Source organism: Mycteria americana, chromosome 2 (assembly GCF_035582795.1).
Source record: "Mycteria americana isolate JAX WOST 10 ecotype Jacksonville Zoo and Gardens chromosome 2, USCA_MyAme_1.0, whole genome shotgun sequence".
NCBI lineage: Eukaryota > Metazoa > Chordata > Aves > Ciconiiformes > Ciconiidae > Mycteria > Mycteria americana.
In genome coordinates, this window is record NC_134366.1 from 171,032,323 (window position 1) to 171,049,048 (window position 16,726).

At 38.9% G+C, this 16,726-nt stretch overlaps 1 protein-coding gene across 8 annotated transcripts in view; it reads right to left on the reverse strand.

Annotated features, from left to right (window-relative positions):
- The window catches only part of PTK2 (protein tyrosine kinase 2), a 234,230-nt gene that overhangs the window by 110,251 nt on the left and 107,253 nt on the right, over positions 1-16,726 (reverse strand). For all 8 annotated transcript variants that reach the window (XM_075495342.1, XM_075495336.1, XM_075495337.1 and 5 more), the window contains one exon: positions 8,753-8,840. In XM_075495342.1, the coding sequence (XP_075351457.1) occupies positions 8,753-8,840 (88 nt within the window). The remainder of the gene's footprint in view (positions 1-8,752; positions 8,841-16,726) is intronic.

Here is a 16,726-nt window from a genome sequence, read left to right on the forward strand (position 1 = left end):
AGTACTGAATGCTTTCCAGGAGTTTAGGGATTTTAAAACCACATATTGCTGTGTCTTAAAAATACATTTGAGGTTTAAATTTGTTTAGATCCTTAGAAATTATTAAAAAAATTACCAAACTTTCTATGGAGTTTTCTTTTCAAGCCTAACTACTGTGGAAATTCTTTAGCAACAGTAGTATCAAATGGTGTCTGAATAAGGGCAAATACCAATAATTAGCCACTACGCTGGCTTTCCCAGATCATTTAATGTTACCAGGAAATTTCCCACAGGATAATCTCCAATTTTTCAGGAGGACAGTTTAAAAATAAGCAATCTATTTCTCTTGCTTTACTTTCAACGTCTATGACCTACTTACACAACTTAGTCCTTTTTTATTTATTTTTTTTCAAATTGGCATTACTTTGAAAACTGCATTTAAACAGCACTTCAGTGACTAAGTACCTCATAAAGAGTTAAGTGCATAACCAAAAAAAAAATCACCACCACAGCATATAAGATACTTAGATAAGCAAAGAAAGAAACAAACTGTCTTCTGTGCTCCATTTAGTAAGTAGCATAAGAATCAGAATTATAATAGTTTAACGAAGCATGGAAAACAAATATTCACATTACATCATTTTGTCCTTATCCATTTGTTCTATCCAGCTATTTTTAGCTGGTGTTTTTTATATTCAGAAACGATGTACTTGTGCTTAGTTAATGGCATTTATATTAACAGATACAACCTTCCTGTTAACATTCTTGTATCTGCAATAATTATTCATATATTCTCCTTTTTAGCAGCTCAGGTGTGTTCTAGCACCTGCTTTTAAACATTCAAGTTTCTAATACCTGAAGGTATTTTGGTGTTTGGTTTTTGTATGTAATAGCTCACTCTCAGCCACCACAGAAAATGCTCATCAGGATCTTTGTTTTACACTAACACACAACACTTCTGGCGACATCGGTCCTACGAAAGTCCAGTGAAATTTTTCCAGTAATTTATCAACTTCTGTAACATTAAAGTCCAGAATACCTCAATATATCCGTAAGAACAGCTGATCATCAGCAACTACTTTTGCGACCAAGACAACGATTGAAGCATATACCACATTTGTTTTCCCCACGATCTCACATTCAAAATGAACAAAGTTGCTCTGTGTTCAGAGTACTCCTGTTCAGACTGCATTTTGTTCCGTGCTTGCAGCAGGTACGACACACAAGTCCACCATGATCCACGACACAGTTCTTCCATGGTGGTACCCTATCAGACATAATTATCTCAAATATTCTGTAATCTGCCTTGCAGTATTAAATGTACCACAGAAATGCTGTAGCGTACCCTGGGACAGATAGATCATTAGATGAATGCGGAACAGTCACCCTATATAATTGCTTATATCTGTAATCACCAAATTGCAAAAGGAGATGGCTCCTCCAACTTTTCATAGCAGAGTCCACCCTCATTTACCAACAGCACGTTCCTGTAGGACATTGAGTTTTCTTCACTACAGAATCAGAATAATCAGCTTGAAAGAGTAGGGTCCAACCCACATGACTACAGCTTCAGAAATCTTACGCAAAATTAACCCTCAAAGATTTGTGCCTCAGCTGCTCTGAATGAAGTACCATATGCACAAAAGCCCAAAGCATGCTTCTAATGTCATCAGTATTTTTAGAAGCCACCTTAATGACCGTAATGGTAGTTTTTAAAATATGCACAGGAGGGAAACACATATGTGTTTCCACCCCTATTTACCCATCTGATAATATTAGACTTATTATAGGAGATAAGGCTACATTAGGGAAAATTAAGGCTTTGGCCTTTTCTAGTGGAGTTAAAAGCACCGATTCAGTATCAGGATAACATTCATTTGCCATCTGCCCTCAGCTGCTCCTCCTCTTCATCTTCCAAGGTCACAGACTCTGTATTATCTAGAGGTGAACTTTGACATCTCTAACTAATTTTGGATGCTCCTCTGTTAATAATAAGGGCATTAGAGATGGGGTGGGGGGGGAAATCAACTTCTGACGAGGCATTGTTAGGGGCAGAATGGCTAAAAATGATCCCTTCTGTCCGAGTGGGCTGATCTCCAGATGTCACTGCAATATACACTGCTGCCTCTCAGATCTTCGATAAAGTAGGACTATACTCTTGGGAGCCAGATAGTACTCAACCTGCTAAGCACGCCTTGCTAACAGCTAATTTTGTACTTCTCCTCTCCAACACAGAATTTTGCTTTTCCAGAACAAATGAGTCCAAGCATCAATGTGAGTCAACTTTTTTTTTTTTTTTGTCTGATATATACAACTAATACACTAATTGGAATAACATTTTGTTCAAGATTACTAACGAAGACATATCCATGCATCACTACATGGAAACCTGTCCTGAGCATTTTAAATTTATAGTCTTGAATGAAGAGTAATTCACATATGACTGCAAGAAAGCCCACAAGCACTATTTTCACCACTCTGGTTGACAGGTGGAAATTTTAAATCAAAGCAGCCATTTTTCTTTGGACTGAGCTTGGCTGACTATTGAAGAGGTATTTAGGAATACAAGTATGTTTTACATTCCTATCATACAGCGCTGCTAACAGCAAGCAGACATTTGACACAGAACACGTGGAAGATACCAAAGTAGCTACACAATGATACAAACAGCAAGATCTACAACAAGAATGTCAGCGTAGTTTTGAGAGTGTAAATCAACTTTTATAGTTAAAAAAATGAGTACTTTATGAGGAATTGTGAATTTCAGCAATTTCAAGAAACCGACCCCTGTAAAGGATATCTCACTTATAATTACTTTTACAAGCTGTAAGGAGCAGACAGGTGATGTTCAGTTTGATTTATATTTTTATCATTTTTTTAAAAAACAATTTTTAATATCTTTTTAAGCAGCTGCAATGCTTACATTTATTACCACTTCCCTTTAGGGGACAGTTTATGTGTCAACCATTAACTCTTCCTGAAAGATCTTTTTTTGGTTTATTTTTTGAGACAGGCTGCCAATATAAGGAACAATGCCAGCTTTTCTCCCTATGTCCTTGATTTTCTTCAAAGCTTTTCCTGTCAAAGTCATTTGCTTTAGGTCTCCTATTTTTATTAGGGTATAAGAGATGCTGTTATTTAATTAGGTTAAAGAGTCTAATTCCCAGCCTGCACTTCAAATTATAACTCATGCACCTAAGCCTTATAAAACTTTAATCATTAAGTTATTACAGTAATTGCCTGGACTTGAAATTTCCTACATGTTGGGGGACGGTGTTGTAAAAATAATTTAATTTGGATGATGCATTTATCTGCCACAATATAAAAGAAAATTTTCATTTCAGAAAAATACATTTTGAGTGTTAACATTGTCTTCACAGATACTACAGAGGCAGAGCAAAAAAGCACCATTTGTCCACAAGAAACTGTGCCTCCTCTTTCTTTAGAGAATTTCCTTTCTTTTTCTTTTTTTAGAAGAATAGAAGTATTACCTTTTTCCTCTTTTCTTTTTAAAAACAGTTTTCTTATGAAAATGAACCTGCATTGTATTTGCCTGGTGAAACACAGAATCCCTGTGGCACAGAATTCAGCTTGATTTTTGCAGAACATCATTTACCTGCCCTAACTTTGAGATCATCCTCTCCCTGCTTGCAATTCCTTCCCTTGTGCATTACACAAACTTTGGCTCATTTTAAAAAGCAAAACCAAAACATAGTCCAGTCCTATGGTCTCCTTTATTATACATATATACACCTCCAGGGCAGCTCCACGCTGCAGGCTAAATGAGGCAGCACAGAGAAAAATCCTACACTGACAAAACCGACTTTTTCTTGTTCTTCCGGATCTAAAAAAACCCAAAAAGTTTCTTTAAAAGTCTTCTGTTTGAAGCACAAGGACAGCAACAATGGAACAGCTGATGCCTAAGACCTGATTTCCCTCCCCACTCTCATACAGATGCTTATTCCCTTTTCATCAAGGGATAAACCATCTCCAATTACTGGGGGCTAACGTGTTATTCAAGGATAAATGTGTGCAGGCTCTTGTCCCACAATAAAAGGAAGGCAATTCAAGTAGCTTACGTCTGATTCTCATTATATGAATGTTTTTAAAAGCTGTATTTTATCTTGATGTGAGATATGGCTTTCGTTCTTCACTCAGCTATTAAGGGAAAAGAGAGAAGCCTGTCTCCTTTATTTCCACCTCCCAACAGCCTTGTCACTGGAACAGAGGGAAAGGAAGACACTCAAAATGAATTTCACCAACACTTATTTAAAGCAACCGGAAATGCTCCCAAAACGTACAAGAAAAATGTGAAGTCTAATTTTCATTACTCAAAAAACTCCAATTTTTAGTTCTCCTTTTGTACCCTTATGCTTGTTTCCTCTGAAGTTTTCTGGGAAAATGGTAAAAATTCATCTAAAAGATAGATACCTTTAATCTTCTGAGATTTACAAAACAGTCCACTGAACGGGGGGGGGGGGGGGGGGGGGGGGGGGGGGGAGGAGGTTACTGACTGGTAAAAATTAACTTACAGTATTTTTATTCAGCAATCTTGTGTACTTCATCTTCAAGGTTTTGGGGGTGGAGATAGAGTTCACTTCGGTTCAGATTTGGGTACACAATACAACGGGACACAACTGAAGGCTGGCACATAAAACCTATGCAGCAAGCATCTGCCAGCTGTGCAGACAACCATAAATCTGGCACTTCCTGATTTTTTAATACTTTAACCTCACCATTCAAACAAGACTGGGTGGGATCCAATTTGCCTAATTCAGCTGAAATTGTAAGCAGTTGGGCCCAGGGGAATAACAATACAGTCAATGCAATACCACCACCTAAATGCTCCACTTAATGGAAAAAAAAGAGAAGACGCCTCTGAAGACTTGTCAACCACTACCTTCCAAACAGACCAGTAAAAAAAAAAAAAAAAAAGACACAATTCTAGCATTAATCTGTTGATGAGAGCTCTCAACTGGGATGTAAAATGACATGTCTTGAACACACAACTCCTCCAGTGAAAAGGAATGGCTTAAGCATCAGCCTCTCCCCCCATCCCAAGTCTCAAAGCTGAAGCACAGCCTGAAACACAGATGCTTCGACAAACTGCATGGTATCAATATTAGTATGACTAATTCTGACGCTACAAACAAGTTGCATGGTTCCCCTCCCTCACACACGCTAATTTTAATCCTTTGCTGTACAGATTGCAAACCAGGGGCACTCTTATGAAAAGTCTCGTTAAGTGCTCTGCTTTTATACTTCCAATTAGAACAGCTTACGCCCACTGCAGATGGCAGAATGACCGCCACTGATTACAAACGGCTCTATGTCAAGCTACAAACAGTTCTGGTCACAGGTTCTTGATTTGTTCAAGACTCTGGAAAATAAAGAATATCCAAAACAAAGAAAGGTCACAGCATCCTTAAAATAGTCAAAATTAAGAAGAAGAAGAAAAAAAAAAAAGATTTCACATATTAAGTCCAAGCTGAGAAGACTTAAATGCTTGCACCAATTTATACAGGGCAATGCACTCACTGAAGTGAATGGGAGTAGTCATGCATGTGAAGTTACAAACGTGTGCCAGTTTTCAGTTTAACAGCCTGATAATTGTGGTTTGGGTTAACTGTGTGAATAAACTGTGTCTGTTGACAGCGATTAAGGTAACGTTTTGTAATCTTTACAAATGTTCTGTGCTTTTCTGGAAGATGAAGATCACTTGAGGATTCAGTCTCCTTCACTCAAACTTTCACTCTCACTCAAACTTTCAGCTTCTTTTTCAACAATACTGCTGCTCTGCAAATCACGTTCAAGAAAATAATTACATTTTCTAAAATCCATGGACAATTAATGGGTGATAGAGGTCACTGTATTTCTTTTCCTTCTACATGAACTTTTTAATTTGATGTTCTACATTTTTAATAAGTCAGACAACATGTGTTTAGATGTTATCAAGTTAGTGATAGGTTCTCAGCCTCATCTTGCAAAGAAAAGATGTAGTCACAGGCAGCATCTGGTCCTCAGAATCTTTTTTTCTCATTTATAACACACGAGACAGCAATATATTTGACTTTTACATCTACAAAAGCCAATTTGATTACAGAAGTGTTATTCTGTTGGATTTTGTAAAATTCTGTAACTGGGTCCTACATTCATTATCTCTGACACAGTTATTTCTGTGCAGAAAGCTCAAGATATCTATGTATGCATGGTATGATTTAGGTACATTCTGTTGTTCTTGCCTGTATACAACATGATGTGTCTGATTGTGAAGGGTGACCTGTGGTTAGCAAAAGAAGATGTTAAATGTTGCGGGAACGACAATGAGAGAGGAACAGAATGTGAAAAATCATCTTTCCTTGTTTTTCCACATTCCCCTATGCTTTAGGTCTGGTTTATGATGCAGCATAATTGCTCAAATTCTTTTCCTGCCTTCTTTTCATAAGTCCGTGGGGTTGCCTTAACACTTTACCAGATAAAAGAAATTGTCCTAATTTATTCAAGAGGCCAAGTGAGACTTACAGAGCAAAACAGACTTACGGACAGAGAATGACAGCTCTGAAAAGTTGTGCACCTGATTTTCATGACAATGGAGACCCAAATACCTTGCAGCACCCCTGAATGAAGAACAGTGACTTTTGAAGAACTAGATTTAGAAATACCTCACGATAAGGTGAACAAGAAAGGGGAAGAGGGGAAAAAAAAAAAGGTATGGTGTGCAGAGCAAGGAGACAAGAACCTCTGATTTTCATTTTATGATAGAACTAGGATTCAGGGCATTGTCAGATACACGCAGCTGTCGTCTTTGCATATCAGTTCCTGCCGACCTGCATAAGCCTTTTTGCTATTCTGAGCCATTTGTATCTCTTTCTGATGATTTCCACAAATTTAGTAAAAACGTGTTTCTCAGAAAATGCTAAAAAATATTCCTCTGGCATTTTAAATTCCTTACTTGAAAGAAATAGTTCTCTGAGGCAGAAATGAGAGGACGCTAAAGGCTTCCCAGCTCTTGGATAGGTAAATTACGGAGTTCAGGAAATTATTTTGGAGCTCATCACCCACTTTTGCATCATGGAAAACACAGATTTTCTATATTTAAAACCAGTATGAAGAAAGTCACTTGCTGCTAAAGCAAAAAGGAACATGATTTTCTTGTTTCTAGAAGAACCCCTGGCAGAACTAAAAAGTCACCAAAATCCAGACATTTTTAGGCTGAAACAAGCATATTACACAGATTAGTTAAACTAGAATGCTAAGTCCAGATAAGCACTGCACTAGAATTGTCTTCTCAGAAGTCAGTTCCATCATATATCAATACAAAAATTTCATCACACATTAAAAAAATTAAAAGGCATTTACCTAAGGCAGGAATATGTGTGTGTGTGTGTGTGTACAATAAAGGATAGAAGATATTTAAGAAATTAGTACGAGCATGTTAATTCTATATTCAGCTGTCAGCTGAAGTACTGGACAGAGGGAAGGATTATGTTTTCATCTTTTTAGAAACTTAAAAAGAAAATTTAATCAGAATTACTGTTTCCTGGTTCCTCACTTGCAAATTTGTCTGTTCACAAGGGCAGAAGAGTGCCACGCTTTGGACCAGCTCCAGTTATACCCTAGTTTGGGGGGATGCTGCTCAAGAATTATGGTATGCCCCCCTAAGATCAGGATATTTTTGAATGTGGCAGAGACAAAACAAAAGAACAGTAGTCCATTGGAACAGTTTTCCTTGGTAGAAGCCTTTGGGGTTTGAGTAACATTATTGGCACTTCACATTGTTGTTCCTTTAACACAACAAAACGCATCAGGTAAAAAAAATGATTCCTATTTCAAAATAGAACTCCAGAGCTTTCATGGTGTAGTTCTTGAGCTCTGCTATTTCAGCTGAGCCCTACAAGCCCTCTCCCTCTACCCCTCATTCCTACCTTATTCCATCTCTATCATGACAATACTCCATAAAATGACTCCTTTAAATAATCTACATTAAAACTAACCCTCTATATAGTAGTATAAGGTATTGCTTAAAACTCTGACATAAAAACACATCGGGTTCACAAACTTGTCACCATTAGCAACACCAACTCTTTGTTAAGCACTAACAATATTTCAGTGTATGAACACAAACACTGTACCATCCAGACGCTGGAAAAGACCCACCTAACATGTAGCAAATAAGTAACTTCAGGTTTGAATTTTCACAGATGCACAGATTCTTAAATTTAGGGGATACTATAAGCATTCTAGTCCAGACTCCTCTAAAAGACACCCCCAAGAAGTTTTACTTTGAGCTTGCCAGTCTAAAAGCAGATTAAAATTATTTAAGTGAACAAAATGAAGATTTAGGTGCTTAATTTATAGAAACTTTTACTATTATTCAGTTTTACTAATTACTAAGACATACTCAAATCAAGAAAACCTAATAATATGAGTGGAAAAAACTTTACATGGTTGCAGTGAAATTGTCCACTTATTTGCGCTTGCAAAACTAAAATCAGCAGTTTAATAAAGTGTGAAATAACTGTAAGAAGCCAGCTGAACAACAGTAAATTTTATCTGAGTTATGACGACAACTGCAGAATTACTTTGTCTTTGGAAAAATTTTCCTCACCACTTCTCAAGGAGAAAGATGCCATGGGCTTCATGCCCTTTCTGCTTTATATATGCAACCTTAAAATTTACCAATTTCGGTTTCTGCCGTAATATATTATCCGCATAAGCAAAGCCAGAATTTTCCAAATTTGTGCTAGCAAAAAAAAAGTAGAACTGAACATACCTGCTGATAGAAAAAATTTAGAGTTGGTTTGTCCTCAGTGAACTGGTTTAGAAATCCTTTTGGCAAATATCGAATCCTCAATTCATATCTGAAAAGCAAGAAAAAGAATTAAAACTGGTGAGACAAAAATAATAATCAAGATTTCCTCACAAATAAAAGACATCTTCAAACATTCTTAAAAATAAGGATAAAATCAAAGCAAGCTCAGAAAACTAAGGGAAAATTTTCTCTTTTGACTACTCAGAGAACTAAACTGGCATGCAGTACCTGACATTTCATAAAGATGTTTACGAAGAACCTTTGTAATAGAAGCAAACATAAAACCCTGCTGCCTTCTCAAAGCTTCAGTGAGGACTGAAGCATGAAGACTTGCGGCAGATAAGCTATCAGGTCCAGACGCACGGAAAGGGAGGCCCCAATTAGGTGATGACAGCAGAAGAGCTGCCATCACCACTGACATGACCCCCTGGCAACAGCTTTTATCGTTGGTTATCACCAGCATGGTACTTAAAACACAGATCCCACTGCTCCAAGTAAGAGTGGCAACCAGTGTTACTCACCAGAGTGCCACATCCTACAGACAAAACAAGGGCTTACTCAAGGAATATGACTCCGCTCCTTCCCTGATCCAAGTGCTGCAATGTTCACCTCTGAATTGTTCCAAAGGTTTTAAAGGGATTTCTCTGTAAAAAGGTCTCCTACTTCCTCCTTCATCATCAAGATGCATGCAAAAGCCAAATGAACCAGTTTTCAACGTTACAGTCATTTTTCAAGTTCACAGTACACCACAGAGTGAGGGAGATTGAGCCATGACCTATACCAAATCTGTATCCCTTCTCAAACCCTAAACTTCCGCTTCCAATCCCTAAATTTAGTATTATTGCTTGTCCTGCAGTAACAGCCCACGATGTTTGACACACACTGCACGCTTCCTCCTCTAACACATTCCTGCAATGAAATTCTGATGATAAATGTCCTCATCCCTTTGGGTGGGCCAATACAGCATATCCTAAGTATAAAACTCTTTACAGCCCTTCCCCAAAATAAGTATATTTAACAATCTACTCCTGATGATAAGAGCAAATATTGCAACATTTCAATGTGTTGGTTTCAGCAAGGACAAGAACTTCTTTTCAGCAAGTGATTTGGCTGCCTGTAATCAAGATTTATACAGGGATTTGATAAAAAGTTACTAGGAGTTACTGTTGCTTAGGATTCCACTGCAAACAGAAGTTGCAGTAGTATTCTTTGCTTTCAAATAATTTAAAATACATTGACCTGTTAGAAATCATTAAAATGAGGAAAACATTTAGAAACTAAACACAAGTGCACAGACTGTATACAAACTAGGAACACTTAGAATGAAGTTTTTTCATAGTATGGCAAGTTTATTCCATAAAGGAAAACGCATGCTCAGTCTTGTCCTTAAACTAAAAAGAGTCTTCAGACTGTAGGATATACAAGTGAGGTAGAGGACACCTGAAAGAGGGCAGATTTAGACTGGACCTAAGGAAAAAAATTTTTTACGATGAGGGTGGTGAGACACTGGAACAGGTTGCCCAGAGAAGTTGTGGATGCCCCATCCCTGGAAGCGTTCAAGGCCATGTTGGATGGGGCTTTGAGCAACCTGGTCTAGTGAAAGATGTCCCTGAGCATGGCAGGGGGGTTGGACGAGGTGATCCTTAAAGGTCCTTCCCAACCCAAACCGTTCTCTGAAACAACGACACAGGTACGTATAAACAAAAAAAGATTCAAAGTCACAGTTAAGACAAACTCTCAAAAACTACTCTAATTGAGAAGGCACAGAGAATCACTTGCTATTGCTGAATCAGTGTTTCCATTTACATAGCAGTTATCTAGTTATTCACTAAAATTTTAGATACAAGCCAAATTATACCTGCAGGTGTTTCACTGCTAGGGAGAAAAAGCAGCACAAGCACACTGTCCAGAAGCAGAAAAGCAAAGCCTTCCCTATTGCCCCCTTCTCCCATACCCATCTACCGCTGAACACCACTGTAGAGACTGATAGGGAATAAAACAAATCTGTATAAAAACATTACTCTGTGGAAAAAAAAAAAATTAAAAATTCATTCTAAGTGTTCCTGGTTTGTATACAGTCTGTTTGCACTTTTGGGGGTTCTATAACCCAGTGCATTTTAGTTGTCTTTTTACGTTTTAAGATTAAAACCAACACTGTTCTCTGAAAACTTCTTATTGATTTCTCATCGCTTCCCAGGTGCACTTTCTCCCACTATTCTCTCCTCATCCTTTATCCGTTTCTACCTGAATTCCTCTCCATGGCAGCAAGTTTCCACATTGCCTTCCAAGCCTTGCTGAATGAAACAGTAAGCAGGAAAAAAAAGAGTATTCAAAAGTAAAGATCCAACCTTTGAGCAAAGACAAGTTGACTGACCCGATATTTGAAGGTGACTGGGCAACTGGTTATTCATATTGCAGTATCTCCCGGTTAATTAAAACACAATTTCATCCTTTCCCATTGGAGCTGCACTTTGTTAGATCACTGGATGTTAATACAAAATATGGCACCTTTTTTATTATTGTTTCAATTAATCTTTGTGAGAGACTGGCAAACACATAGCAAAGGTTGACATGCAACTTGAGGGTATTAGCATGGCACAAGAGAATTTATAAATCAGTGAAGTCAACTAAGGAAAATTCAGGATCTTGCAAACTAACACAGGACACTTTCTTGGGCAGAAAGCTACAGCTGTACCTGAATGGACTTCTACATATTTGGTTTGTGTACAAGACAGAACATCAGCACACAGTGCTTCTGGGGGACAGTTAATGGAGAAGGTATTTTCAATTATTTCAAAGCAAAGAAGAGTAAGTTGGTAAGTGTACCTGCCCTAAGGAGTTATATTGGGTGCCCAGCTGTTGGCAGTGGGGCTGCAGGGTGGCCTCTGTGAGGAGAGGCCAGGGCTGCCCCATGCCAGACACAGCCGGTTCCAGCCGGCTCCAAGGGCCCCACCGCAGGACACAGCTGAGCCCCTCAACCAAGCTGGGGGTGCCTGGGGGAAAAGAGGTTTCCGAAAGGGCACAAGGCGGCAGAGGCAGAGGAGGAGGAAGCCAAGGAGGGAGCAGCGGCAGAGGGACCCCGAGGCCGGAGGAGGAGGAGGGCAGGAGGTGCTGCAGGCCCGCAGCAGGGATCCCCTGCAGCCCTGGAGAGACCCCGCTGGAGCAGAGACCCACCCTGCAGCCCGGGGAGGGCCCCAGGCCGCAGCAGGGGGATATTTCCTGCAGGAGCTGCGGCCGTGGAGAGCCTGGGCGGGAGCAGGTTGTCCCTGAAGGACTGCAGCCCGGGGCAGGGCCCGCGCTGGAGCAGGAGACAGGTGAGGAGGGAGGAGCAGCCAAGAGGGGCTGTGATGAACTGACCACAACCCCCATCCCCACCCCCTGTGCCCCTTGTGGGGAGAGGAGTCGGGAGTGAAGGGGTGAAGCTAAGCGAGATAAAAGGGGATGGTAGGAAGGTGTTTTAATGTTTGTCTTTGTTTCTCAATACCTGAAGGTATTTTAATTGGCAATAAATTCATTTAATTTTCCTGAATTTGAGTCTGTTTTGCCTGTGACCATACTTCGTAAGTGATCTCTCTTTATTCTTGACGCACAATTTTTCTCATCCTATTTTCTCCCTCTGTCCTGTTGAGGAGAGGGACGGGGGGGCATCTGCCAGCCAGCCAAGGTCAACCAACCACAAGGGTATCAAGTGCCTGACCAAGGGGACCTTCTAAATCCTGGAAGGGAAGTGTTATGAGTCAATGAATGTGTTTTAAACATCTTATTTAATAATAGATACTGAAGATGGGGTGTAATCTTCACACTATACAAATGCAAAGAATCCTTTATTTGGCCTCCCAATATACTAAGAACAAATATTGCCTAAATACTGGTAGTCACTCCACACCACCTCTCTTCCTATTTGAATTTCAGTCATCCTACAAGCCAACAGAGAGCATACAGGCCTGAAGAAATGCATGTGGAACTGATCTCAGACCTTCAGCAGCATACATATTGTCTCAGTCACCCTGATCTAGACCCGGATGTAGAACACCTTTACTCTCTGGGATTAAAAAAAAAAATACAGGAAAAGCAATCTTTCTCCTTTACAGGGAGTTGTCTTCTTAACTGAGGCCCCATGACAAGTACTGCTTTTTGCAACAGGATGCCATGAGAAAATCAGGTAAGGCAAAACAGCTTGGCTGGGACAGTCCCTGAGAGTGACCTTCATTACCTATTTATAACCTAATCTCTGACTACGCTTATGGGAATGAAGAAGCTGACTTCCAAAGGCCAACTCAAGGATGGGCTTGATTTTCAATATCCTCTAAATCTACTGTCTTTGAAATGTAGCCAACTGATGAGGATGACAAGTCCCCTTCTCACAAACTAGGTCTGTTTTTTGAGCAAGTATCCCAGCTGATGATCACTTTCCTTATGTTTGATAAAACCAGAAGACTACTATTCTACTTGCCGCTCTGCATCTATCCTGCGGTATAGATGCTTCCATGCACGCACTGACACACACTATGGGCCTCCACTCAGACCTGCAGAAAGGTGGGCATCAATAGAGTTAACAAGTTGTATGGTGAAGTGACCTGTCCACAGCATAGCATACACTACTGACCAGTTCTAGAAGCTTCTCTTTGAATAACAAGCACTACCTGGGCAGTTGGTGGACCAAAACAGAAAGGATGATCCAACTCTTAATATTTTGTGGCACTGAAAGAAATAATCTCACCAGTCCCAACCACATACGTTGCTTCCTGCAAGTTCTCATTTAGTTCACATCAGCAGAAAAGTAACCAGAGAGGAGAAGATGGGAACAAAAAGGGCAGACAAAGGAGGAGCCTTGTGTGAATTTAATGAACTGAATCAGCTCGCTGAAGGATTAGACAAGCATTAAGGCACATAGAAGAAAAGGGAAAGGACTGGATAACTGGAAGCAAGAGAGGGGAGAAGACAGACTGTGGAGAGGAGAGGTACGGAGCTTTTAGATCAACTTAGTCAACTCATTCAATCATTCTGCAGGTGGTCTGGCCTTTGTGTCAGTGCCAAGGCATTTGTATTGCAGCTATTAAAACTTATAGTACAGGACTGCTAAGCATTGGGGCACCTTCTACCTGTTAGAGCCAAAGCATTAACGGTGCTTGGTTACAAGGACCTGCTTTACCTACAAACCTTAAGTATAGAACTGAAAGATGTCTACCCCACGTGGAACAATTTGTTACTCAAACCTCTTGATTCTCCCCTTGTGGGACAGAAAAGACCAGCAAAGGAACAGTGCTTTGACATACAGCATTTTTAGAGACAGAAAGGATAGCTGCCATGATTGCTGTTGAAGACTCAGTATTATAAAAAATGACCAGGGTCAATGCTATGATTTAAGAGTCCCACATCCTGCTAACCCTAGTTCACCTAGCTGTACAGGGTAAAGATAAAGGTTAAGGGAGAAAGGCTCTTTAACCTTTCACCCTCATGTCCTTGGAAACATTCAATCATTAAAATAATACTACTACAAGTGAAGATTAATTTCTTCATTTAGAAGTGAGTTTAACACATGCCCAGGTCTGCCTTGCCAGCATAAACACTAAGAGGAAACCTGAAGCAAACAAATCCACTCCAGTCTTTACTGCCGTTCCGTAAAAAAGCCATGGGATTTTGTTTGTTTGTATTTCACTTGCCATCTGGGATCATCTCATGCACAGGTATACAGGCCTTCATACAAGCAAATGCTTAAGGAAGACTTAACAATTTATGCTACTGTAAGATAAACCTAAGAGCAGCAGCATTATTGGAATTCAACAATAAACAAAACCCTCAGACTGCATTTGGAAAACTACAGTTATTCTAGAGCAATTGCATGGAATTACACTCAAATTATACAATGCTTCTGTAGTGCTAAATCTTGCATAACTCAAAGAAATAAGATAGTATTACCCAATGTGACATAAAACACAGCAGACTCCAGAATATTTATTTCCTGAACTAACTACCACAAACAAATAAGCAGACAGTTCCAATAATTATAACTCTGATCATTTTTGGCACCGTGATTTAGACGCATTCGGAATTTTCTAATGCTGGATGGAATTATCTTCATTGCCAGAGAACAAAATAAAATGGGAAAGGGATTTTGGTTTGATACAGTTAACTAGCACAAACATTCTGAAAGCAAACGTACAGCAAAGATGCAGGCACAGTCAATAAAAGGCTTTTATCTGACTTTTAGTGCCAATCTTTCTTCTTTGTAGGAAAAAATGAAGTATTAGGTCTTCACTGATTTTTCTTTAAAAACAAACAAACAAAAAAGCCCACCACAAGATAGTTCAAACCTTTGCAATCTCATGCAAAACACAAACCTTTTTATAGCAAGAAGACAGTCAAAGTAGTAGATAAAAGCAAACATAAGGGTGGGAAAAAAAGACTTCCAGTAAGGAGTGATTTCCTGTTCGTCTTCTGTGACATAATTGAGGTTATCCACCGGCAGTTTGTCAAAGCTAAATTGTGTGTGCTCCTGCAACTGAACTGTTTGCCATAGGAAGAAGGAAGAAAATTTGATGTGACAGAATTCTGGGTGACCTTGTTGCCCTAAAGTCAACTATTATTTACTCTTCCTAAGCTCTAATTACAGCTCTGTCATCTGAAGCAGAGTCATATCCCTATTTCTCCCCTTCACTAGCCCATCCTCTGCAGGATTATAAACAGCACCAAACAAAAGCTGCCTATACGGGAGATGGATATTATTCTGGTAACTTTTGTCTACAACCTACTGTCAATCAGTGTAACTTCTAGTATCTGGATTAGTCAAGGAGAATGTCTGAGATCCAATTTCTGAACACTGAATATACAGCCCTTTTAATTTAGATGATTAGGAAAAAAAAAAAAATCACACAAGAGTCAGTTACCGGTTCATTAACACTATAGGAAGCTTTTCATTTAAGAACCATGCCAAGACTTCTCTCCCTTTACTAATCTAACTATTTTTACAAGTACTGTCATATGATCTTAAACACTCTGTGTTATGGTATTACAAATATGACAGCAGCGTTTTGATTATGCACAGCAAATCTCCATGGGTTTAAAAGGTATGTCAGGCTGCATGTATTCGATAAAACATTAAACGACACTCTGGAAAGGTATTGAATAATTTACATCTTGCCATAGCTCTTTCATGAGTATTTTATATAATACCTTTCCACAAACTTCAAAACAATCTTCTAACTTTGCTTTTAGAACTGATTAACTTTGTTCTGCAATGTGTACAATGCGAGTTGCACCGCCTAATAAAATTGGAACTGACACTTATACACTATGTAACAAATTTCCATAGCATAAATTATTCACATCTTATATGCAGCACTATCATCATGAAAAGGATTCAGGAATCCCCTACTTCCTAAGCTGTGATTTCACAGTATTATCAATGAAAAATTTTTGTAAGGTATGGAAGGAAAAATATAGTGATGCACATCCCTGAAACAATAAAATCTAACATGCAAAGAAGAGAATGTCCAAAATTTCCGAAACCTAACTTTGAAACAAATTAGGAATGTTTAAATTTGTTGCATTTGTTAAAATCAGGCCCCTAAAGAGAATTTATAAATTGAAGATTGCCAACTGTGACATCTGCTAGTACATAACAACGCCATTTGCAAGAAATTAAGTATAGACTATTTACAATAATTCTGCACAAGATATGTGTAAGTCTTTAAAATAACTAGCAACTTTTGCACAAACTCTGGTTATGAACATAAACCACAGAAAAAAATGCACAAAACCCCTGCAATGAACTAGTAACCATAGTAATCTACTTTTTGGTGTTTCCACATGAGTTTAGTACTATACTTGGTTTAATGGTATTTTAAAACTCTGAGCTCCCCATCTTCTCTAGTAGGCTATTGTGTCTTTCTGCAAATAAACGTTAGTTTCCTCTTGTCTTTCTACCAGGGAAGC